General features: G+C 41.7%; 1 protein-coding gene across 1 annotated transcript in view; it reads left to right on the top strand.

The window, feature by feature from the left end:
• TMEM179 (transmembrane protein 179) overlaps positions 1-25,559 on the top strand; it is a 43,246-nt gene extending 17,687 nt beyond the window's left edge. Inside the window, exons 2-4 of the mRNA XM_066605817.1 lie at positions 19,514-19,651; positions 23,699-23,777; positions 25,006-25,559. Coding sequence (XP_066461914.1) covers positions 19,514-19,651; positions 23,699-23,777; positions 25,006-25,185 — 397 coding nt within the window. The 3' untranslated portion in view covers positions 25,186-25,559. The remainder of the gene's footprint in view (positions 1-19,513; positions 19,652-23,698; positions 23,778-25,005) is intronic.
• The last annotated feature ends 863 nt before the right edge of the window (positions 25,560-26,422 follow it).

Below are 26,422 nucleotides of genomic sequence, written 5' to 3'. Positions count from 1 at the left end.
CTATCTATATCTATTTATCTATCTATATCTATCTCCTACCTATCTATCTCCTATCTACCTATCTATCTATCTCCTATCTATCTATCTATCTATCTTCTATCGATTAGAGATGAGCGAGCGTACTCGGCCACGCCCCTTTTTGGGCCGAGTACCGCGATTTTCGAGTACTTCCGTACTTGGGCGAAAAGATTCGGGGGGCGCCGTGGGTGAGTGGGGGGTTGCAGCGGGGAGTGGGGGGGGGAGAGGGAGAGAGAGAAGGCTCCCCCCTGTTCCCTGCTGCTACCCCCCGCGCCGCCACGCCTCCCCTCGCCCCCCGCCCCCCCCCCCCCCCGAATCTGTTCACCTGAGTTCTGAAGTACTCGAAAATAGCGGTACTCGATCGAGTAATTACTCGAAACGAGTACGTTCGCTCATCTCTACTATCTATCTATCTATATCTATCTATCTCCTATCTACCTATCTATCTATCTATCTATCTGTCTCGTATCTATCTATCCATCTATCTATCTTCTATCTATCCATCTATCTTCCTTCTATCTATCTATCTCCTACCTATCTATCTATCTCCTATCTACCTATCTATCTCATATCTATCTATCTATGTCCTATCTATCTATCTCATATCTATCTATCTCCTATCTATCTCATATCTATCTATCTATCTATGTCCTATCTATCTATCTCATATCTATCTATCTCCTACCTATCTCATATCTATCTATCTCTCTATCTATCTATCTAATCTATCTATCTCCTATCTATCTATCTATCTATCTATCTATCTCATATCTATCTGTCTCCTATCTATTTATCTATCTATCTCATATCTATCTATCTATCTATCTATTTATCTGTCTATATCTATCTCCTACCTATCTTATATCTATCTTCTATCTCTGTCTCTCCTATCAATCTCTCTATCTCTCTATCTATATCTATCTATCTATCTCCTACCTATATCCTATCTATCTATCTATCTATCTATCTATCTATCTGTTTATCTAATCTATCTCCTATCTATCTATCTCTCTCTATCTACTATCTATCTATCTATCTATATCTATCTCCTATCTATCTATCTCCTATCTACCTCATATCTATCTCCTATCTATCTCATATCTATCTATCTATCTCCTATCTATCTATCTCATATCTATTTATCTATCTATCTCCTATCTATCTCATATCTATCTATCTCATATCTATCTATCTATCTACCTATCTATCTCTCTCATATCTATGTATCTATCCATCCATCCATCCATCTATTTATCTCCTATCTACATATCTATCTCATATCTATCTATCTACGGTATCTTCTATCTATCTATCTATCTCCTACCTATCTCATATCTATCTATCTATCTATCTATCTATCTATCTATCTCTTTCTATCTATCTCTCTATCTATCTCTCTCTTTATCTCCTATATCTATCTATCTATCTATCTCCTACCTATCTATCTATCTCTCATCTATCTATTTATCTCCTATATCTATCTATCTATCTATATATATATATCTCCTACCTATCTATCTATTCATCTCCTATCTATCTATCCATCTCCTATCTATATCTATCTATCTATATCTATCTATCTATCTCCTACCTATCTATCTATCTCCTATCTATTTCACATCTATCTATCTATCTCACATCTATCTATCTCACAATCTATCTATCTAGCTATCTATCTATCTCCTATCTATATCTATTTATCTATCTATATCTATCTCCTACCTATCTATCTATCTCCTATCTATCTATCTATCTATCTATCTCATATCTACCCATCTATCTATCTTCTATCGATCTATCTATCTTCTATCTATTAGAGATGATCGAGCGTACTCGGCCACGCCCCTTTTTCGCCCGAGTACCGCGATTTTCGAGTACTTCCGTACTCGGGCTAAAAGATTCGGATGGCGCCGTGGGTGAGTGAGGGGTTGCAGCAGGGAGTGGGGGGGGAGAGGGAGAGAGAGAGGGCTCCCCCCTGTTCCCTGCTGCTACCCCCCGCGCTGCCACGCCTCCACCCGCCCCCCGCATCTTTTCACCCGAGTACTGAAGTACTCGAAAATAGCGGTACTCGATCGAGTAATTACTCAAAACGAGTACGTTCGCTCATCTCTACTATCTATCTATCTATATCTATCTATCTCCTATCTACCTATCTATCTCATATCTATCTATCAATCTATCCATCTATGTCATATCTATCTATCCATCTATCTATCTTCTATCTATCCATCTGTCTATCTATCTCCTACCTATCTCATATCTATCTATCTATCTCCTATCTATCTATCTCTCTATCTATCTATCTCTCCATCTATCTATTTATCTCCTATATCTATCTATCTATCTATATCTCTCTCCTACCTATCTATCCATCTCCTATCTATCTAGCCATCTCCTATCTCCTATATATATCTATCTATCTATCTCCTACCTATCTATCTATCTCCTATCTACCTATCTATCTCACATCTAACTATCTATCTCACAATCTATCTATCTATCTATCTATCTATCTATCTATCTATCTATCTATCTATCTATCTATTGCCTATCTATATCTATTTATCTATCTATCTATATTTAGCTCCTACCTATCTATCTATCTATCTATCTCATATCTATCCATCTATCTGTCTATCTTCTATCTATTAGAGATGAGCGAGCGTACTCGGCCACGCCCCTTTTTCGCCCGAGTACCGCGATTTTCGAGTACTTCCGTACTCGGGCGAAAAGATTCGGGGTGTGCCGTGGGTGAGTGGGGGGTTGCAGCGGGGAGTGGGGGGGGAGAGGGAGAAAGAAAGGGCTCCCCCCTGTTCCCTGCTGCTACCCCCCCGCTCCGCCACGCCTCCCCCCGCCCCCCGCCGCCCCCCAAATCTTTTCACCCGAGTACTGAAGTACTCTAAAATAGCGGTACTCGATCGAGTAATTACTCGAAACGAGTACGTTCACTCATCTCTACTATCTATCTATATCTATCTATCTCCTATCTACCTATCTATCTCATATCTATCTATCTATCTATCTATCTCATATCTATCTATCTTCTATCTATCCATCTATCTATCTTCTATCTCCTACTAGAGATGAGCGAACACGTTCGGCTCCGCCCCTTTTTCGCCCGAACACCGAACTTTGCGAACACTTCAGTGTTCGGGCGAAAAAGTTCGGGGGCCGCCGTGGCAGCGCGGGGGGGGGGGGTGCGGCGGGGAGTGGGGGGGAGAGGGAGAGAGAGAGGGCTCCCCCCTGTTCCCCGCTACTGCCGCCCGCGCCGCCGCGCATCTCCCCGCCCCCCGGCGGCACCCGGACACTTACGCGCGAACACTGCAGTGTTCGGCAAAGCCGGTGTCCGGGTGCGGATGTGTCCGTAACGGACACGTTCGCTCATCCCTATCTCCTACCTATCTATCTATCTCCTATCTACCTATCTATCTCACATCTATCTATCTATCTCACAATCTATCTATCTAGCTATCTATCTATCTCCTATCTATATCTATTTATCTAGCTATCTATATCTATCTCCTACCTATCTATCTATCTCCTATCTATTTCACATCTATCTATCTATCTCACATCTATCTATCTATCTCACAATCTATCTATCTAGCTATCTATCTATCTCCTATCTATATCTATTTATCTATCTATATCTATCTCCTACCTATCTATCTATCTCCTATCTATCTATCTATCTATCTATCTATCTATCTATCTATCTATCTATCTATCTCATATCTACCCATCTATCTATCTTCTATCTATCTTCTATCTATTAGAGATGATCGAGCGTACTCGGCCACGCCCCTTTTTCGCCCGAGTACCGCGATTTTAGAGTACTTCCGCACTCGGGCTAAAAGATTCGGATGGCGCCGTGGGTGAGTGGGGGGTTGCAGCAGGGAGTGGGGGGGGGGGGGGGGGGGGGAGAGGGAGAGAGAGAGGGCTCCCCCCTGTTCCCTGCTGCTACCCCCCGCGCTGCCACGCCTCCCCCCGCCCCCCGCCGCCTCCGCCGCCCCCCCGCCGCCCCCCGAATCTTTTCACCCGAGTACTGAAGTACTCGAAAATAGCGGTACTCGATCGAGTAATTACTCGAAACGAGTACGTTCGCTCATCTCTACTATCTATCTATCTATATCTATCTATCTCCTATCTACCTATCTATCTCATATCTATCTATCTATCTATCTATCTATGTCATATCTATCTATCCATCTATCTATCTTCTATCTATCCATCTATCTATCTATCTCCTACCTATCTCATATCTATCTATCTATCTCCTATCTATCTATCTATCTCTCTATCTATCTATCTCTCCATCTATCTATTTATCTCCTATATCTATCTATCTATCTATATCTCTCTCCTACCTATCTATCTATCCATCTCCTATCTATCTATCCATCTCCTATCTCCTATATATATCTATCTATCTCCTACCTATCTATCTATCTCCTATCTACCTATCTATCTCACATCTATCTATCTCACAGTCTATCTATCTATCTATCTATCTATCTATCGCCTATCTATATCTATTTATCTATCTATCTATATTTATCTCCTACCTATCTATCTATCTCATATCTATCCATCTATCTATCTATCTGTCTATCTTCTATCTATTAGAGATGAGCGAGCGTACTCGGCCACGCCCCTTTTTCGCCCGAGTACCGCGATTTTCGAGTACTTCCGTACTCGGGCGAAAAGATTCAGGGTGTGCCGTGGGTGAGTGGGGGGTTGCAGCTGGGAGTGGGGGGGGGGGAGAGGGAGAAAGAAAGGGCTCCCCCCTTTTCCCTGCTGCTACCCCCCGCGCCGCCACGCCTCCCCCCGCCCCCCGCCGCCCCCCGAATCTTTTCACCCGAGTACTGAAGTACTCGAAAATAGCGGTACTCGATCGAGTAATTACTCGAAACGAGTACGTTCACTCATCTCTACTATCTATCTATCTATATTTATCTATCTCCTATCTACCTATCTATCTCATATCTATCTATCTATCTATCTATCTATCTATCTATCTATCTCATATCTATCTATCTTCTATCTATCCATCTATCTATCTTCTATCTCCTACCTATCTATCTATCTATCTCCTATCTACCTATCTATCTCACATCTATCTATCTATCTCACAGTCTATCTATCTAGCTATCTATCTATCTCCTATCTATATCTATTTATCTAGCTATCTATATCTATCTCCTACCTATCTATCTATCTCCTATCTATCTATCTATCTATCTATCTCCTATCTATCTATCTCATATCTATCCATCTATCTATCTTCTATCTATCTATCTTCTATCTATTAGAGATGAGAGAGCGTACTCGGCCACGCCCCTTTTTCGCCTGAGTACCGCAATTTTCGAGTACTTCCGTACTCGGGCGAAAAGATTCGGGGGGCGCCGTGGGTGAGTGGGGGGTTGCAGCGGGGAGTGGGGAGGAGAGGGAGAGAGAGAGGGCTCCCCCCTGTTCCCTGCTGCTACCCCCCGCGCCACCACGCCTCCCCCCGCCGCCCCCCCGAATCTTTTCACCCGAGTACTGAAGTACTCGAAAATAGCGGTACTCGATCGAGTAATTACTCGAAATGAGTACGTTCGCTCATCTCTACTATCTATCTATCTCTATCTATCTCCTATCTACCTATCTATCTCATATATATCTATCTATCTATCTCATATCTATCTATCCATCTATCTATCTTCTATCTATCCATCTATCTTCCTTCTATCTATCTATCTATCTATCTATCTCCTATCTACCTATCTATCTCATATCTATCTATCTGTCTCCTATCTATCTATCTATCTATCTCATATCTATCTATCTCCTATCTATCTCATATATATCTATCTATCTCCTATCTATCTCATATATATCTATCTATCTGTCTATCTATCTCCTACCTATCTCATATCTATCTATCTATCTATCTATCTAATCTATCTATCTCCTATCTATCTATCTATCTCATATCTATCTGTCTTCTATCTATCTCTTTATCTATCTATCTCATATCTATCTATCTATCTCATATCTATCTATCTATCTATCTATCTGTCTATATCTATCTCCTATCTATCTATCTATCTATCTATCTATCTCCTACCTATCTTATATCTATCTTCTATCTATCTCTCTCCTATCAATCTCTCTATCTATCTCTCTATCTATCTATCTATCTCTATCTATCTCCTACCTATCTATCTATCTATCTATCTATCTATCTATCTATCTATCTAATCTATCTATTTATCTAATCTATCTATCTCATATCTATCTATCTGTCTCTCTCTATCTATCTCCTATCTATCTATCTATCTCCTACCTATCTATCTATCTATATCTATCTCCTACCTATCTATCCATCTCCTATCTATCTATCTATCTATCTTCTATCTATCTCCTGTCAATCTCTCTATCTATCTATCTATCTATCTATGTCATATCTATCTATCTCCTATCTATATCTATTTATTTATCTATCTATCTATATCTATCTATCTCCTATCTATATCTATTTATCTATCTATCTATCTCATATCTATCAATCCCCTATCTATCTATTTATCTATCTATATCATATCTATCTATCTATCTCATATCTATCAATCCCTTATCTATTTATCTATCTATATCATATCTATTTATCTCATATCTATCTATCTCATATCTATCTATCTATATCTATCTCCTACCTACCTATCTATCTCCTATCAATCTCTCTATCTATCAATATCTATCTATCACCTACCTATCTCATATCTATCTATCTATATCTATCTCCTACCTATCTATATCTATCTCCTACCTATCTATATCTATCTCCTACCTATCTATCTATCTCCTATCAATTTCTTTAGCTATCTATCTATCTCCTATCAATCTATCTCATATCTTTCTATCTATCTATCTATCTATCCATCTAATCTAGCTATCTCATATCTATCTATCTATCTATCTATCTATCTATCTATCTATCTATCTATCTATCTATCTATCTATATCTATCTCCCACCTATCTTATATCTATCTATCTATCTATCTCCTGTCAATCTCTCTATCTATCTATATCTATCTATCTCATATCTATCTATCTATCTATCTATCTATCTATCTGTCTATCTATCTATCTATCTATCTATCTATCTATCTATCTATCTGTCTCCTATCTATCTCTCTATCTCTCTATCTCTCTAATCTATCTATCTATCTATGTCATATCTATCTATCTCCTATCTATATCTATTTATCTATCTATCTCATATCTATCTATCTATCTATCTATCTATCTATCTATCTATCTATCTATCTATCTATCTATCTATCTATCTCCTACGTATCCTATATCTATTTATCTATCTATCTTCTATCCATCTATCTATCTGCTATCAATCTCTCTATCTATCAATATCTATCTCCTATCTATCTATCTATCTATCTATCTATCTATCTATCTATCTAACTATCTCCTACCTATCTTATATCTATCTATCTATCTATCTCCTATCAATCTCTCTATCTATCTATCTATCTATCTATCTATCTATCTATCTATCTATCTATCTATCTATCTATCTATCTATCTATATCTATCTATCTCATATCTATCTATCTATCAATTTAACAGAGGCAGTAAAGTCCAACTAGTTTGGAAAGAACTGACTATGTGGACCCTCGACCGAAAAATATAATAAAATATAACTTTTATTAAAGAAATAACTAAAAGGAAGAACAAACACACATAAATCTAGATCCAGGAAAACCCGTGGAACTGATAAAAATGTATTGATACCACTGTCCATAAACAGTAATGGACCGATCAGTCTGAGTATCGTTATGACTCAGCCATTTAGTGTATTCGGTCTCTTTGCAGAATCTGACAGGATTATCAGACTCTATTGCATACACGTCAACCTAATCAGAGGATGAAAAAGTGACATAAGTCCGACAATTGGATGTTACAGGACGTGACCTAGACTCCAGTGATCAGGTTCAGTGATGTATACGTCGTTCACATCAAGAAAATAGTCTATGCCGGACCGCTAACAATTATAAGCGTAACCCAACGCGTTTCTCCCACAACGTGGGTTCATCAGGGGTTTCAATGCGCAAAAGATGGTAGTTTACTGGTTTAATGACACCCAGTCAGAAATCGGAAAGTGGTACAAAAATAAAAAATTGATGAAGCCTCAAAATGTCCAGTACTGTCAAATAAATGACCACTAGGGCTGACATGCCGCCGTTTTGTTTATTTGTTTGATTTCAGTTTTTGCTTATTAAGGCTCTGACTTAGTCACCACCTTATTGAGGGACTAATATAGGTCTTAGAATTCTCTTACCACTCTATTGAGGGACTATTATAGGTCTTAGGAATTTTCCTTGTAGGTCTAGAGCTAAAATTTATCAGATGGCTATCCAAAAGGCGGCTAGTCTGGGCTGCTGTGAATATGCCATTTGAGTATCCAGGGACCTGATTGCAAAAATTTTGCCCTCGGGATACTCTTTGACTTAACGGCTAAAATTCTTCTATCTTTCTGTACTCGGGACTATTATCCCTGAGAAAGTATAATTTTTTCTCGCCTAAAGGGTAGAAATTTTTCTTACCTGTACCCTACTCTTATTTCTACCATTGTAGTAGTAGGGTTTTCGTAGTCCTGTCAGTTCATTTATCTTATATGGCGACAATAATCTATTTAGTAATATAATTGTCACCAATGGAAATGACAGTTCTACTCTGACTGATCCCTCTATATCCAGTGTGTCATTTATTTGACAGTACTGGACATTTTGAGGCTTCATCAATTTTTTATTTTTGTACCACTTTCCGATTTCTGACTGGATGTCATTAAACCAGTAAACTACCATCTTTTGCGCATTGAAACCCCTGATGAACCCACGTTGTGGGAGAAACGCCTTGGGTTACGCTTATAATTGTTAGCGGTCCGGCATAGACTATTTTCTTGATGTGAACAACGTATACATCACTGAACCTGATCACTGGAGTCTAGGTCACGTCCTGTAACATCCAATTGTCGGACTTATGTCACTTTTTCATCCTCTGATTAGGTTGACGTGTATGCAATAGATTCTGATAATCCTGTCAGATTCTGCAAAGAGACCGAATACACTAAATGGCTGAGTCATAACGATACTCAGACTGATTGGTCCATTACTGTTTATGGACAGTGGTATCAATACATTTTTATCGGTTCCACGGGTTTTCCTGGATCTAGATTTATGTGTGTTTGTTCTTCCTTTTAGTCATTTCTTTAATAAAAGTTATATTTTATTATATTTTTCGGTCAAGGGTCCACATAGTCAGTTCTCTATCTATCTATCTATCTATCTATCTATCTATCTATCTATCTATCTCATATCTATCTATCTATCTATCTAATATCTATCTATCTATCTATCTAATATCTATCTATCTATCTAATATCTATCTATCTATCTATCTATCTATCTATCTATCTATCTATCTATCTATCTATCTATCTATCTATCTATCTATCTATCTATCTATCTATCTATCTATCCTATCTATCTATCTATCTATCCCATATCTATCTTTATGTGGAACTGTATTAAAGCCTTACTGACATCCAGTTAGGCGATATCAACAGCATCACCATCATCCAGTTCTTTTGTGGTGGATCAGTGACATTAGTTTGACATGATCTGCCCTCAGTAAATCCATGCTGTTTAGGGTCCAACAGGTAGTTCTAAAGGAGTAGTCTGGGCCTCTGGATAGGTCATCAGTAGTTGATAGACAAGGGTCTGCTGCTTGGGAACCCTTTCCATCAGCTGTGCTGAATGGTGGGCCAGACATTGTCATCGGTGGACAGGTCAGGAAGTAGGGGCGTTAGCTTCTCTTCCGTTGAAATCTATGGGAAAGTCGCGCTGCTACTGCACTTCCTGCTCCTCTTACAGACATCCTGTCCTGGGCAAGAAGTGCAACAGCATTGCAGCTCTCCCATTGATTTCAATGGGACTGAAACCAGGGCCCAAATTTGGTACTGTGTCCGCTGATGATAACGTCCGACCCACTGCACTGGACAGCAGGCTGAATGATCAGCTAATCAATTGAAATGAGCCCAGATAACTCCTTTAGGTGGTCAAATATCCTCTTAGTCAGGAGAGTTTCCAATAAAGGTGTTCTGTCAATAGAAAAAAAAATTCTATACTTACCTATTCCTCCCCAGGAAGTCCTCTTACCACATCTTCTCCTCATCGATCTTCTCCAGTCCCCCGAGTCACCTCACTGCAAGCCGTCTCTGCAAGAAGTGAACTGTGGCGAATGGATGCTACACAACAGGAAAAAGAGAATCCGGACGGCTGGGGGTGACGTGACCCGGGGACTGGAGGAGAAGATCGATGAGGAGAAGATCTGGTAAGAAGACTATCTAGGGAGGAATAGATAAGTGGTTTTTTTTTTTTTTCTAATGACAAAACCCCTTTTAATGCAACTACTACAGATGTCATACTAACTGGCCTGTTGTTCCCACTTCTTCTTGTGGATGGGTACAACATCAGCCATTCTCCAGTTATCAGGAACATCACCTGTAAGAAGGAACTGGTCAAACAAATTGATTAGAGGTCCAGCAATCACAGATTGGAGTTCTTTAAGAACTCAGGGGTGGACATCTGGGCTCATCGCCTTCTTCAAGTTCACCTACATCGAACTCTAAAACCACTAGATGTGAGTCCTTCTAACTAGAGATATTACCTGGCCCAAACATATTATCATTCTAAATACCAGCTTCTGAAAATACTGACCGAAAGTAAAGGCTCATTTAGACACCACGATTATTGCTCAAAATTCGCTCAAGAGCAATCTTTGTGTGCATTTACACGGGAAAATGACCACCATTCAAAATTTGCTCATACAACAGTTTGAGTGACAGTGTTGAGCATTCACTTTGCATAAGCTCTTAAGTAGCTAATTAGCTACTTAAGAGCTTAGTAGTGTGTAAATGAAGTCTCCTGCTGTATGCAGAAGACAGTGAGAGTGCTGTCTTCTGTATACAGCTGCTATGTTCTCTAAGCACTCAGCTGGTATACAGTTGAGTGCTCCGAGCAGGGTATGCAGAAGACAGCTGGAGCACTGTCTTCTGTATACAGCTCCTTTCTTCTCAGAGCTTTCAGCTGGTATCCAGCTGAGAGCTCCAAGCAGGGTATGCAGAAGACAGCTGGAGCACTGTCTTCTGTATACAGCGCCTTTCTTCTCAGTGCTTTCAGTTGGTGTCCCGCTAAGAACTGCCAGCGGGATACCAACTGGGAGAATCTTATCAGTGCTGCCGGCTGAGATGTCAGCCTGCGCCGCAGATAAGAGTCATCACTCATTTCTAGAAAACTAGAAGTGAGTGAATAGTGCACGAACAGTGCACGACAGTCGCACGTTTAGACGTAACAGTTATTGCTCAAAAGATGCCTTTTGAGCGAATTGTTGTGTCTAAATGGGCCTTAACTATTCAGACAGTTACTGACGGCCTTATCTCCAGTAATTTAGTCATCATCCCAATATGTAATTTTGGTAATCCAGAGTTTTTCTTCTTTCTGTCACTTATATACAAAAGAAAAAAGTTTTATCTTCCTCCTTAATAGATTTGGCCTTTTCTTCCTCGTTTTGTGCGCTAGCAGCATTACACGTCTTTCACACAAGCGGATATCGGCCCGCCATTTTCATGGCCGGCCGATTAACACCACGATCGGATGCATTAGATTCCAATGCATCAGATCACATGGGCTATTCCTGTTGCGTGAAAGCGCCTGGCCAGGCCAATATAGCGCTGAGCGCTTTCACGGCGGCCCGCGGAGATGGTTCTGGAATAGAGATGAGTGAACGTACTCAGTAAGGTGCATTTCGCAATCGAGCACCGCGATTTTCGAGTACTTCACTACTCGGGTGAAAAGTACTCGGGTGCGCTGTGGGTGAGCGGGGGGTTGCAGCGGGGAGTGGGGGGGAGAGGTAGAGAGAGAGGGCTCCCCGCTGTTCCCCGCTGCTACCCCCCACTCCCCTCTGCAACCCCCCGCCCCACAGCGCACCCGAGTACTTTTCACCCGAGTAGTGAAGTACTCGAAAATCGCGGTGCTCGATTGCGAAATCGCCCTTACCGAGTACGTTCGCTCATCTCTATTCTGGAACTATCTTTCAGGCTGGAATATGTCGGCGGCTGCATGGGCTCCTATGGGAGGCAATGACAGCGGCCGGAGAAGAGAGGTGGGAGGGAGTTTAGCAGCATGACTGCTAAACTCTCTCCCTCTTCTATCCTCTCTCCTACCCTCTGGCTGTTTGCAATTGGAGGGGGCGGGACAGGGGCAGAGCTAAGCCCCCCCTCCCATTGTTGGTTGCGGACAAGGCAGGGGAGCTTAGCTCCGCCCCTGTCCTGCCCCCTTCCATTGCTCGCAGCCGGATGGGAGGAGAGAGGAGGGGAGCCGTCGAGGGGCAGGGAGGGGATGCTTTATGGCATTGCGGGCACTGCGTGTATGCGCTGGGGCCCGTGCCGCCTGAACGGGCGCATAAACATTAGTTTGTGTGCCTGTTCACGCGTTTTTACGGCGCCGGCGGGCATACGTAAAAAGGACTGCGGCTGTGTGAAAATGCCCTTAATCTGTTTTTCCTCCCCCTGTGTAGTTTTATCCTATGTTCATCAGCTACACTCCCAGTTTCTTTAAACCTCTTCTAGGCAGACTGCTTCTCTTTTACTACATGACTAACTTCTCTAGTGGACCCGACTGCTGGCTTTTTACTTTTATTAGTTTGTTTGACATAACATTTTGCTAGCTTCACGATGGCTATTTTAATAGTGTCCACTGAGCACCGCCTCCTGCGGTTTTATTCCATCCTGTTAATTCACCCATATCGGTGAAATTAGTGTTTCTAAAATCCAGTAATCTGGTTGTAGTAAAGGATGGCTCAAAGTCTGTTCTTACGTCAGACCATAAACATTGGTGGTTGCTAGAACCCAAATTCTGAACCACTTTAACCCCAGAGACCAGATGCCCATTAGTAAATACTAAATCTAGGATGTTATCTCCTCTGGTTGATGACCTCACAAGCTGTTTTAGAGATGTTCCTTGAAGCCTATCTATCAAATTCCTGCTCTCAGCGCTGTGTGGGCAAACAGATGATGTTCTTCCCCCATGACAACTGAGTGGTAAGCAATTTTGGACACAAAATTTCCCGGCTGTACGTTGTTTGTATGAATCGGCCATCACAAAATAAGCGAAAAACTAGACAACTTGGAATCTCTGGAGCCAAACGCAACCTTCACCAACAATGTCGGCTGGTGGAGGAAGTATAGATAAGTTCTCTTACCTTGTATAGTCTGCTGATTCTTGTTTTTTGTTTCCTGGAGTGCTGCCATATGTTTTTTCTTCTATGTATTATATTGTTTGGTTCCAAGACGTCTTGGTACTTGGTTTCTGTATCCTGGCACTCTCCAGAGTGGATGTGCTCTCTTGGCCTCTGTGGGGGTCTATGGATATGTTTTATGAATGCTTGAGGAGCTTACCTGGTGTTTTGAATTCAGTCTAGAGGCCCATTTACACACGTCGATTATTGCTCAAAATTAGTTGTTTTGAGTGGTAATCGTTACATGTAAATGCTACCATCGTTAGCTTTTTGACCGGACGATGATTTTTAGTTCAGCATAAAAACCATCATTCAGCCAGGCAGCTGATAGCAAGAACCGCACGCTGAGATTCTCCGCGGGAGCGCTGATAGCATTGCTTCAGCTGCTGTCCCACAGGAGAACAATGGAGCTGTATATGCAGAAAACAGACCACCTGCTGTTATCTGCATACAGCAAAGGGAGCTTCATTTAAATGCAAATGAAGCTACTAATGGGCATTAGTGCCCATTAGTAGTTTATGCAAAACGATCGCTCAAAACTGTCACTCAAACTGTCTTTTGAGCGATCATCTTTGAGTGTAAATGGGGCTTTAAAGGGACTGATGAAGTGATGAAGGTGAAGAAAAAACTGGAAATAAGGCGCAACCTGTAGATCTAATAAAATCAGTTTAGAAGACACAACGCGTTTCAAAACGATACAATGCTGCTTCTTCAGTATTGCTGGGAGTACACTCTATACAATATAGATAAAATATAAGTGTTGGGAAATATTTAACCTCTTAAGGACCAGGCTGTTTTGTACCATAAGGACCAGACAATTTTTAGGGATTTTACCCACGTGGTGGTTTAACTGCCCTATATTTTTTTCCTTCAGCTACCAAAATTATTTTTGCTGCATTTTATTTTCCCATGACATATAGGGCGATTTTTTTTTTTAATATCGTTTTTTAGTTTTATTAGTGAAAAAAAAGCTTAAAATAAATTTTTTAAAGTTTTTTTTAAAATTAGTATATTTACGCTAAAATAAAGTATGGGAACAGGTTCCTTATTTTGTTTTGGACATTTTGATATATAATATGTATGGTTTTGGATTACAGGGCGCATACAGTGATGGTTTTGGTTGGTGTCGGCTCTGTTTTTTTTATGTATATATTTTTATTCTATTCTGTAATTTTGTTTTACTTATGTATGTAATTATTTTTTTACTATTCATGTCCCCAATGACTTCACTTTCCCACTGTAGCTGGGGCATCTATAGGAACCCCAGTTACAGGGAAAACATCCCCTGTAGTGACATTAGTCACTGGCAGAGCTGGTCAGGCTCTAGTATGACCCTGTAGCTCTGCTGTAGTAGAGAATCCTGGTGATCACGTGACCATTGGCTTGTGTAGTGGAAGTTATACTTCCACTTTCACTTTTTAGCAGATAGCGCTCATTGAGTGATTAACCCCTTAATGACGCGGCCCACTTTTTTTTTTCCATTTTCGTTTTTTCCTCCCCCCTTTAAAAAAATCGTAACTCCTTTATTTATCCATCGACGTCGCTGTTTGAGGGCTTGTTTTTTGCGGGCCGAGTTGTAATTTTCAATAGTGCTATTTAAAGCACCATATAATGTACTGAAAAACTGAAAAAAAATTCTAAGTGGAATAAAATGAAAAAAAAATGACATTCCGCCATCTTTCAGTGCTCCTTGTTTCTACGGCGCACAAACTGCAACAAAAACGAGGATGGCTTGATAGGCAGTCTCTCAAGGCAGCCCTGGGGCCTTTCAGAAGGCCCCCGGCTGCCATGACACCTGCACGGCTCCCCCAATCTCACCATGGATTTAAATGCCGCTGGGTTAATAGCCGCGAATGGCCGATCACAGCTATTGCCCTCGGGTGTCAGCTGAAATAAACAGCTGACGCCCGCGCTGTATGAAGAGAGGTAGCCCCACGACCTCTCTTCATACATACCCCGACGCTCCAGGGCGTAAATGTACGTCCTGGAGTGGGAAGGGGTTAAAAACCACTTCTTCCTTTTCCTCTGGGTTATCAGCTGTGACTAACAGCTGACAACCCTTCTGCTTGATTGCAGAAGCAGGGGCTTTAAACCCGCGCCGTATTTTTACTACCAGATGGGATTAGAGAGCAGGACCAGGCGCCGTATATTTACCACTCTTGGCCCTTAAGGGGTTAAAAGAATACATAGTGGGGAGATGTAGAGGAAACAGAAGTTGTGGCAGGAAATAAAACCAAATGAATGTATATATACTGCATTTTGCATTCATGCAGCAAATCATCATGGAATAATATAAGTAGTAATAAATCACAGCAATAAAATAATAACATAAAAATGATTGAATAGAAAAAGGACATATTAAAAATGTGACATGATAAAAGCACACAAAACAATGGCAATAAAAACAACATAAATACAGGAATAAGTACGTTACTGATCGTAATAAATGGCATTCTTAGAGAGTTGTTTGCGATCATACGGTCAGACACAAATGGCAACAGAGGTTGTTAGACTGGGTGATTGGAAATTAATAAGCATGGCTATGGACATTTACAAATATGAGTGTAATTTGATGAATGATGGGTGTGGATCGAATGCAGACAATGTAGGGAATAGAAATGGATGGGAGTAAATAATAAATTACTGTATATACTTCAGTATAAGCTGAGTTTTTCAGCACATTTTTTTGTGCTGAAGAAGCCCCCCTTGGTTTACACTCGAGTCAGGGAAGGGTTAAAAAAAAAAATCTCCAGTACGCCAAGTTGCTTAAATTCCCATGTCTCTGGCGTCGGTTCGGAGTCTGTGTCTGTGCGACAAGCTGCTTGAATTCTCCCTGCTCTGTCATCCCCTGCCGTCAGCGCTGTGTAAGTAAGCACTGTGATTGGATCGAGCGCCAGCCAATCACAGCCGACACTCGATCGTTCACTGATTGGCTGTGAATGATCGAGCACCGGCTGTGATTGGCTGGCGCTCGATCCAATCACAGTGCTTACTTACACAGCGCTGACAGAGATGACAGAGCCGAGCAGAGAGGACGGCAGGGATGACAGCGGGAAGAATTCAAGCAGCTTGTCGCACAGACACAGACTCCGGCTGAGAGGTGAGTATGGAGTTTTGTTTTTTTTTACCCAGCATATACTCGAGTATAGCTGGGCTTATACTCGAGTCACTAAGTTTTCCCAGTTTCTTGTGGTAAAACTTATTGACTCGGCTTATACTCGGGTCGGCTGATACTTGAGTATATACGGTAATTGAAAAATATATAAATAAAATAAAAATCTATATATATAAAATGTATGCGTGTGTGTCTGTCTGCGTGTCTGTCTGCGTGTCTGTCTGCGTGTCTGTCTGCGTGTCTGTCTGTCTGTCTGTCCTTTATGCGCTACTACACCATTCATCCGATCGCCATGAAACTTTGGGAAGTTGTTGAGTACACTCCTGGGAAGATTATAGGCATAGTACATTTATGCTACGATAAATGGTGCGCGTGCGTGCTTCGTCGACAGTTACGACCCCCCACGTAGATTGTTCGATTTCCATCATTGCCACTAATTCTCTCACTTCCCGATGTTGTAGAAACATGAAATTTGGCACAAGCATTGATTATGTCATAAATAGGAAAAGTTAATGGGTCCCAACTCGATTATTCAATTGTAAGCGCCAAAGAATTAGCATCCAAATTTTACGTACGGAATCTAATTTTCTCGCTTCGCAATGTCATAGAAACTTGAAATTTGGCATGAGCATTGATTATGTCATAAATAGGAAAAGCTAATGGGTCCCAACTCGATTATTCAATTCTATGTGCCAAAGAATTAGCGTCCAAATTTTACGTACGAAATGTAATTTTCTCACATAGAAACATGAAATTTGGCACGGGCATTCAACATGTCATAAATAGGAAACGCTAATGGGTCCCAACTCGATTATTCAATTCTATGCGCAAAAGAATTAGCGTCCAAATTTTACGTACGGAATGTAATTTTCTCACATAGAAACATTAAATTTGGCACGGGCATTGAATATGTCATAAATAGGAAACGCTAATGGGTCCCAACTCGATTATTCAATTCTATGCGCAAAAGAATTAGCGTCCAAATTTTACGTACGGAATGTAATTTTCTCACATAGAAACATTAAATTTGGCACGGGCATTGAATATGTCATAAATAGGAAAAGCTAATGGGTCCCAACTCGATTATTCAATTCTAAGCGCAAAACAATTAGCGTCCAAATTTTACGTACGGAATCTAATTCTCTCACTTCCTGATATATATAAATGAATGTCTGTCTGTCTGTCCTTTATGCATTACTACACCATTCATCCAATTGCCATGAGACTTTGGGAAGTTGTTGAGTACAGTCCTGGGAAGGTTACTGGCATAGTACAACTATCCTACGATAGGTGCCGCGCGTGCGAGCATCGTCGACAGTTATGCCCCCCAGACAAAGATCGTTTGATTTCCATCTCAAGCACGAAAGCAAAAGGCATTACGAGCAACGGGATGCGTGTTCAACTACAAAATGATGCATCCGCCGAACGTTTCGCAAGACAATTGCTGGATATTGGGAATGCTGAGGTAAAATGAAAGCTGTGCTGTGATTGGTTGCTATTTCTTATACTGCTGAGGTAACATGAAAGCTGTGCTGTGATTGGTGGCTACTTCTTATACTACTGAGGTTGCATGAAAGCTGTGCTGCGATTCGTTGTTATATATTATACCACTGAGGTAACATGAAAGCTGCGCTGTGATTGGTTGCTATATATAATACCGCAGAGGTAACATGAAAGCTGCGCTGTGATTGGTTGCTATTTTTTATATTGCTGAGGCAGAATAAAAGTTGCGCTGTGATTGGTTGTTATTTCTCTTACTGCTGAGGTAACATGAAAGCCGCGCTGTGATTGGTTGTTATATTTTATACTGCTAAGGTAACATGAAAGCTGCGCTGTGATTGGTTGTTATATATTATACCACTGAGGTAACACGAAAGCTGCGCTGTGATTGGTTGTTATCTAGATATATAAAAACGAATGAATGTATGTCTGTCTGTCTTCGCAGCAACGCGCGACGGGTAAGCTACGGTAGTATATAATAAATAAGATGAAAATGAAAAATGAATAAAGAAGACCCATGTATGTGCATGTACATCTTGATGTTGCATCTTATTCCCAGTATTTTCTTGACCTTGAACACTACATTTATTATATGTCAACAGACAGTATACTGGGCTGGTTGCATCCATTTCCCCATGTGCATACATCTTTTACTACTTCACCACCAGGATACCTAATTAGGATAAGTACCTTTCCACCGCCATTGCACTTTATTGCCACTGGAGCAGCTGGATTTTCATCTCTGGATAAATTAATTTTTTTTAGTTGTTTTGTTATTCCCCATAATGTCATATAAGAACTCTGGCGGTCATTGACATTGTTTTTTTTTAATTTCACACTTTTCCACTGTATTTGGGGCAACCATAGGAGCTCCAACTACAGGGAAAAACATCCACAGATCTGACCTGCTCCTGCTTGAGGGCTTTTATCCCGATCCATACATCTGCTATTGGTGGGGATTAAAGCCAAGGACCAAGCGACGGCACTGCTTTCTTAAAGGGCTAGTCCATGAAACACTCTGGACAACACTGATATACTTTGTTATACCTAGTGCAGGGCATAGAGGATGGAGCATCACAAAAAGATTCAAAAAGCATTGGAGAGGATCCTTGTGTCATGCTCCGCCCCTCAATGGAAAAGTTTGCAGATTGGAAGTTGCGGTGTTTGCTAGCAGCTGCCTCCTACATAACATTGTCTGCTGATATACAGGAGCATAGGCTCAGGGTGATGTCTGCTACCTGTTTGTAATTGAATAACATGATTTATAATGAGACACCAGTTTAGGGTGTATGATTTAAATTCTCATTAAGTAGAAAAATAAAGGGATTTAAGTGACAAGGATAATGAGACAAGAGAAGAGTAATCTGAAGACTTGGGCTATCTCCTTGGTGTTATTAATTACAGCCGCCGTCTTGAGAGACTACTTATTCTAGCAATTCGCATGCTACACGCTGCTTGCTGCTTCTGCTGATGCAGTTTTCTTCTTCCTATGAGTTATATTCTGTTTCTTTTTATTGCAGCTCCTTCTTTTACGCCTTCCTGAATCTGCTGATCAGCTCCTTTGTGGTTTTTGTTACATTTATTGCCAGCACCATTGTCAGTGTTGGGTTTAACATGTGGTGCGATGCCATTACTGAGAAAGGAAGCAGGCCCTACAGGTTGGTGCAAAGATTTATGTCTTCTACTACCAAGAAGTTAAACGAGATTGTATGAGGTTAGAAAGCGGGGGTTACTACATCGTAGGCTGAAAAAAGACAAATGTCCATCCAGTTCAGCCTGTTTCCCCCCCCCCCCCCAGACCTCCTTGTTGATCCAGAGGAAGGCAAAAAAAAAAACCCAGTAGGCAGAAGCCAATTTACCCTCATTCTGTCTATTCTATAGACACAGCACCATTCTTGATTATGGACTATTTCTGGTATTCTAGTGAATGAACTACAATATCACATTGTATCTCCGACTCATAACCCCTTAACGACACAGGACTTATAGTTACATTCTGATGGTTTGGAGTTTGCATGGAGGGAAATCGAGAGCCAAATCTGCTCCATACCTGGCCATGACCATGAATGCTGATCGCCACTGTTAGCCCTGTAAATGCCGTTGTCAGTTCCAACAGGGGCATTTAAATCCCACAATATGTTTTCCGTGGTCGCAAACAGGGAGGTGCCGTACAATTGCCATGGCAGCCTGGCGCCTTTTGAAGGCCCCCAGTGCTGTCATGGCTGATTGCCTATCAAGCCATTCCTGTGACGTGGCTTGATTGACTGCCTGTCAGATCGCGGTATAAGGCGATACTATGGTATGACATTATGCTGTGGGAGTGATCAAACAGGCTTAAAATGAAAAATGGAAGGCTTAAAATAAAATGGAAAAATTAGTTTAAAAAGTTTTATTAATTCTTAGAAAAAATAAACGATATAAAAAGTTTAAAAATAAACTTTTTCCATATTTATAATAACAAAAAAAAAAAACATATTTGGTATCACTGCATCTGTAAAAGTCTCATCTATCAAAATAACGCATTACTTATGCCACACGATAAAGGTCGTCTGCTTAAAAAAAATACACATCAGCTTTTTGGACACCCTGTCTCAAAGAAAAATTTAGTAAAAAGTCATCAAAAACTCGTATATACTGCAAAATGGTATCAATAGAAACTACAGTATGTCCTTCAAAAAAATGAGCCCTTACATAACTGTCGACTTACAAATAAAAAAAGTTATGGCTGTCAGAAGATGGCGGCAGAAAATAATTTCATGTTTTTCCAAAGAGATTTTATTTTTTAAAAGTAGTACAGCAAAAACAAACCATATCCATTTGGTGCAGTCATAATCACATTGACCCATAGAATAAAGTTATGTTATTTATGCAACAGTCTGTACGCCATAGAAACAAGGTCCCCCCCCCAAAGATAGCGTAATTTAATTTTTTTAATACGATCAAAAGTCGTAATTATTCAAAAATGGAACGAGAAGTGAACGAGCCGATGATTTTTATGTTTGCATAAAATGAACGATGCGCAAGAAGTGCCCGATTCTCGTTTGTCATTCAGTCGTTGGTTTGCGTTTAGGGCTTATTCAGGCGACCGTATATTGGCCACGTATTCATGCCGGCCGATATAAGCTGTCCCTCTCTGCAAGGGAAGGAGGCTGGAAGCAGTGCACTGAGCTTGCGCCCCCTCTCTGCCTCCTCTCCGCCCCTCAGCAGTATTTACAATGGGAGGGGGTGGGGGCGGAGCTAACTCTCGAAACTTAGCTCTGCCCCGCCTCCTCTCATTGCAAATAGTGCAGAGGGGCGGAGAGGAGGCAGAGAGGGGGCGGGAGCTCAGAGCACTGCTCATGGCTCTTCCAGCCTCCTTCCCCTGCAGAGAGGGACAGCTTATATCGGCCGGCGTGAATACGCAGCCGATATACGTTCGTCTGAATAAGCCCTTAGACTGAACAATTATCGGTCACTTTCGCTCATTTGAACATTTTTTTAAAATGATAATTGTTTCGTCTAAAAGCAATCTCTGTAAATTGGGAGATATGTCAGGATCTCTGTAAACATAATTTGAAGAAGCCAAACTTAACACATTCCTTCTGATGTGATGCGGGAAACGAATCGTGGCTATCGCCCATTGTTTTTAATGGGGCCAATGACCGCATTGTGCCACGTGCTAGGCACACACAAGTGCGATGCGATGATTCCCCACTGAAAACAACGGTAGACACTCCCCGATCCTCTGCTGCGGTGGAGGATCACTACCTCCCCAAATTGATGCGAGGCGATTTTGATCTAAAAACGCCTCGCATCTGCAGGGAAATCGCATGTTGGGGAGCGTAATAGCGGATCTTGATTCACGGTGAGATATGCGCAGTGTGTCTTTTTTAGCTCAAATCCCCTGCTCTGTGCAGAGCGGGGCTCCGTACTAAACGCTGCCCTCTTGCAGACATTGTGAGAGGGCAGCGTTCCAATACGGAGCCCTTTAAGGGCTGCATGTGAAACAAAGGGAAACAAAGCATGCTGCAATTTATTTCTCCTGCATTTTATACGGATGTCCCCTCACAGCTACAATGCAGGTGTGAATAGCAGAATGAAAGTCCATAAACTTTCATTGCCTCCATTAACAGGGTGCTAAGCATGGGAAAAACGCGCGCGTAATACGTGGGGGCAATATGCCTGTGTGAATGAGCCCTTACATACGCAATGACTATACGCAAGTGTGAATGGATCAATGAAAATCCATTTACTTTCATTGACGCTATGCACACTGTGAAAATAGGCCCATGTGACTGAGCCCTAAGGCTGGGTTCACATGGGGCGGAATTGCCACGGAATTTCCATTTACAGTAGCAGTAAAGTGGACAAGATTTTGAAAATCTTGGCCACATGCTGCGGAAATAACCCGCACAAAAACCGTACAGAAACTTTATCACGGCACGAAATTCAAATCTGCGACATGTCAATTGTATTGCAGTCTCCGCTGCGAAACTCACTGCCTCTCAATGAGGGGGGTGAATTCCAAAGAGGAATTCGTGATGAAATCCGCTTCAAAACCCGCACCAAATAGTGCCAAGTTTGGAGGCAGGCATTCCGCTGGCAATTCCGCCCCGTGTGAACCCAGCCCTTGCTGCTTTTACATGGAATGATCTGTCTGGCAACAGATGCCTGACAAGCCATCCCAGCGATAATCGTTCCTGTACTTTTAGGCTTCATGTGCACTGGGAAATTCGGGCCCGCGCGTATTCTCCATGCAGAATCCCACAGCGGGTCCCTCCGTTCCCGCAGACATCAGGCCTGAAAATAAGATTTACTTACCTGTCTGGATGCTGCGGATCTGCCCTCTGTCGCGGCCAGATCTTCTTTCTTCGGCACGGCAGATGTGCTCGGCACGCCAGCAGTGTGCCCGGGCCCATCTTTTTCTTTTTTTGAAATCCTGCTCTCCCGCGGCACAGCAGAAATACGGGAGCGGACGGCTCTCATAGGCTTCAATGGAAGCTGTATGTGCGGGAAACCAGCAGAAAATGGAGCATGCTGCAGGTGATTTCCCACAAGTGCGATCCGCGCGGCAGGGAAAAATGACATCCGCAGGTATTTATTTACCTGCGGGTGTCCAATGCATTCCTAAGGGCACAGATCACGTGTGCGGGACACCCGCGCGGATTTGCTAAATCCATTTTCCTAGTGGACATGAGGCCTTACACAAGAATGAACATCGCTAATGATTGGAGGCAAAGCGGGATGGAGATTGTCCCAGCCCACCCACCTCCATTCACAGTAAGCAGGCAGTCATTCATACATGGAACAATACATCATTCAGTTTTCTGCATGCGGAAACTGAATGACAAACAAGAAGTGAAAGACTCTCATTGGTCGTTCAGTCACTGCATGCATTTACACCGAATGAAAATAGTTCAGATTCTCGCTGGATCAAAGGAATCCGAATTATAATCGTTCCATGTAAAAGCACCTTTACTCTCCACAGGGACCCCCATATTTCCAGTTGGAAGGGAAATGCACCCCCAGGACTGTAAGTCCCTATAGTCCTACAAAACATGAGTGTTAGGATCAGCAAGCAGCAGACTGGCCTGTAACGAGAGTATATACAAGGTGACATGAACCAGGCAGGAGCGCCATTTTTTTATTACCAGTTTAGAAAACACTGTTATTTATATCAAATCAGTGTTACTGTAACTAACAATCATGTTTTTTCTTTTGTGAAGTTGTGAAGAACTCCAAGATAGAGATCTTGAGCTTAATTTGGAGAATTCATCCTTCTATGACCAATTTGCCATTGCACAGGCAAGTGTTGTGACTATTTTATCAGCTTAAAGGGATTGTGCAGTTTAGAAAGCCTACTGCCATATATAGTATTAGGGAGGTCGGAGTTAATAGCGTGGAGTCTCATGTTTTGAATACTAATCTCTTGGCCAGAGGGGAGAGTGTCTACGATGACATTTCTCCTTGTGGAGGACCTTTTCTAGCTTGCATTACACAGATAACCAATTGAGTTGTGTAATGCTTAATGCACCCTGTGGTGGCGCTGCAGGGAAATTGAACACTCACTGCCAGGTTACCCACAGATTATGGCTGATCACTGGGGATCCCAGTAAGTGAACACTTTGCAATCAGCTTGTTGTCACGGGATTCTCCAAAGCAGTGAACCCCATAAAATTCTATACCATATGAAGTAAGTAGTGTTGAGCCAACTGAACTAGTAGTACCCTGTTTTGGGTCGAACTTTGCTAAAAGTTCAGTTGGGTGTGAACCTGAACTGAGCTTTTAGGAAAGTTCTACTCGAAACACAGTTCTACTGGTTTGGTTTACTCAACACTAGTCTTGTCTAAGAGCCATGCAAGCCTTGTATAACACCCTCTGAGTGTTATACAGGGTTTTTATGGGAACCAAACTATTTGGCAAACCAGCTGAACTGAACTCTTCAAGTTTGTTTATTTCTAGCAGTAAATATATACAGTTTTTTATATATAGACTATGATTCAGAGGTTTCTATTAGACCCTGCTAATTGGGGTGGCTGGAAGCAAAGCAGTATAGCATTAAATGTCACAGCTAGACAAAGGTGTAAGTGTTAACTAAAAAGTCTTGGTTACTGCAATATGAACGGTATTTACAGGCCTTTTAATAAGTTAACCCTAGAGGGGTTAAATTTTCTACACACTCAAGTGGTATCCAAAAGGATAACGCTTTGATGGAAATGTTGATGTCTGCTCACAACGGTATCATTAATTCTGTATCACCAATGTTGTGCAAGGTTGCATGCTGCACTGTATCTTACTGAACAGGACATGAGAGCAGAGCCCTGTCAGTTTGCTGCTCTCAGCCAATCAGCATGCTCAGGGATGATGATTGACTGAGAGCAGTTGGCTAAAGAGCTCATCTCACAATGCGCCTCTATCATGTCCTCTTCAGCTTCGATGCTGACACAGTATAGAGCCATTCATGACAGTGATGCTTCAGTGTCACTTGAAATGTTAATTTCTAAGATGTATGTGTTCTGCCTTGATTTTTTAGTTTGGACTATGGGCCGCTTGGCTGTCCTGGCTCGGTATTACAGTCCTTGCCTTCTTGAAGGTCTACCACAATTATCGACAGGAAGATTTGCTGGACAGTCTGATACAAGAGAAGGAACTCCTGATTGGGAAGTCCTCCTCAAGAAATACTCCACAGGAAGAGAAAAGCGGCATGATTTAATATATGTATGTGACCCAATCCATAGCCAGATATTAGTTTCGGAGGATGTGCTTGCTAATATTGTTATATATCTTCTGAATGTCCTTAGTCAGACAGTACTATGATCACTATGATCTTTATCTACAAATTTAATATTTGATAATGTTTGAAAATTTTTACTGTTTGTCCAATCACAAAAACGCAATGTGTAATATAAATGTAAAAAAAAGTTGCAAAAACTGCCACCTACAAAAAGCTGGTGCAAGATTGGTAGATATGTGATATCCAGTGCGGGTTGGCAACTAGCCAATGACATTCCTTATCTCTGATCGAAATCCATTAGTGTGGGAATCCTTAAAAACCTCATCAGGGGTTGACTAAGAGGGAGCTGAGGTTCACATATACTAAAATTTTATTGTTTTTTTTAATGGATTTTTGCATGTCAATAACCTTGAATGATGCTGAAAAGAGATTTGTGTACACAGTAATTTAGTGGACTCTATATTTGCTGCATGGTGATTCGGTAAAAGGTATATCCACAATTACAACCATGTTATGTTCGTGGGGGCAAGTGCGCATCGGGCCCACACGAACGTGACCCAGAAGGATGGGGAAAACCAGGTGAAACTACCACAGATTAGCACTTCTCCATTACTTCTACTAGCATAAGTGACGTAAACTCACCTGAGAGGGGACATCGCCTCAATAAAGGGTGGCCCAGCAGTCTTCGGATCTGGGCCTTTTCTGCTCCTGCACCCTGGATACCCATGCACCCTGGATAGGACACATACCCATAGGGGACAACCCACCACCAACAGAGACAACTGGACAGAGTAAGAAGACACAGAGCCATAATCGCACCATACAGCAGCCAAAATGCAAACACTATAGCAGATGTTGATGCTATAAATGTCAGGTATTTGTTGACATTTTGATCAAAATATGGAAGTTAGCGGGCCACATCACGGCTCCTGGCTATACTGCTAGTCCCTGCACTAACCAGGAGTTCAGCGACATAACCAAACAAACGCAAAACACAGACCTCTCTTGCAGCAACCAAACACAAAACCTGCTCACACAACACAGAGAGAGAATCAGAACTGAGAAAGCTGACCACACCCAAACCTGAGAAGACAGCTTTATGTGTGCTGACCTCGGGTGATTGGCTGACTGGAGATACTCACACACCCAGCCAGCACAATCCCCAACACCTGAGCAGGAAAGCTGCAGCTCATCTGTAGTATCACAGATCGCAGGG

Source organism: Eleutherodactylus coqui, chromosome 6, assembly GCF_035609145.1.
Source record: "Eleutherodactylus coqui strain aEleCoq1 chromosome 6, aEleCoq1.hap1, whole genome shotgun sequence".
NCBI lineage: Eukaryota > Metazoa > Chordata > Amphibia > Anura > Eleutherodactylidae > Eleutherodactylus > Eleutherodactylus coqui.
The sequence above is the reverse complement of the archived record's forward strand: the minus strand, read 5'-3'. Positions and strand labels throughout refer to the sequence as shown.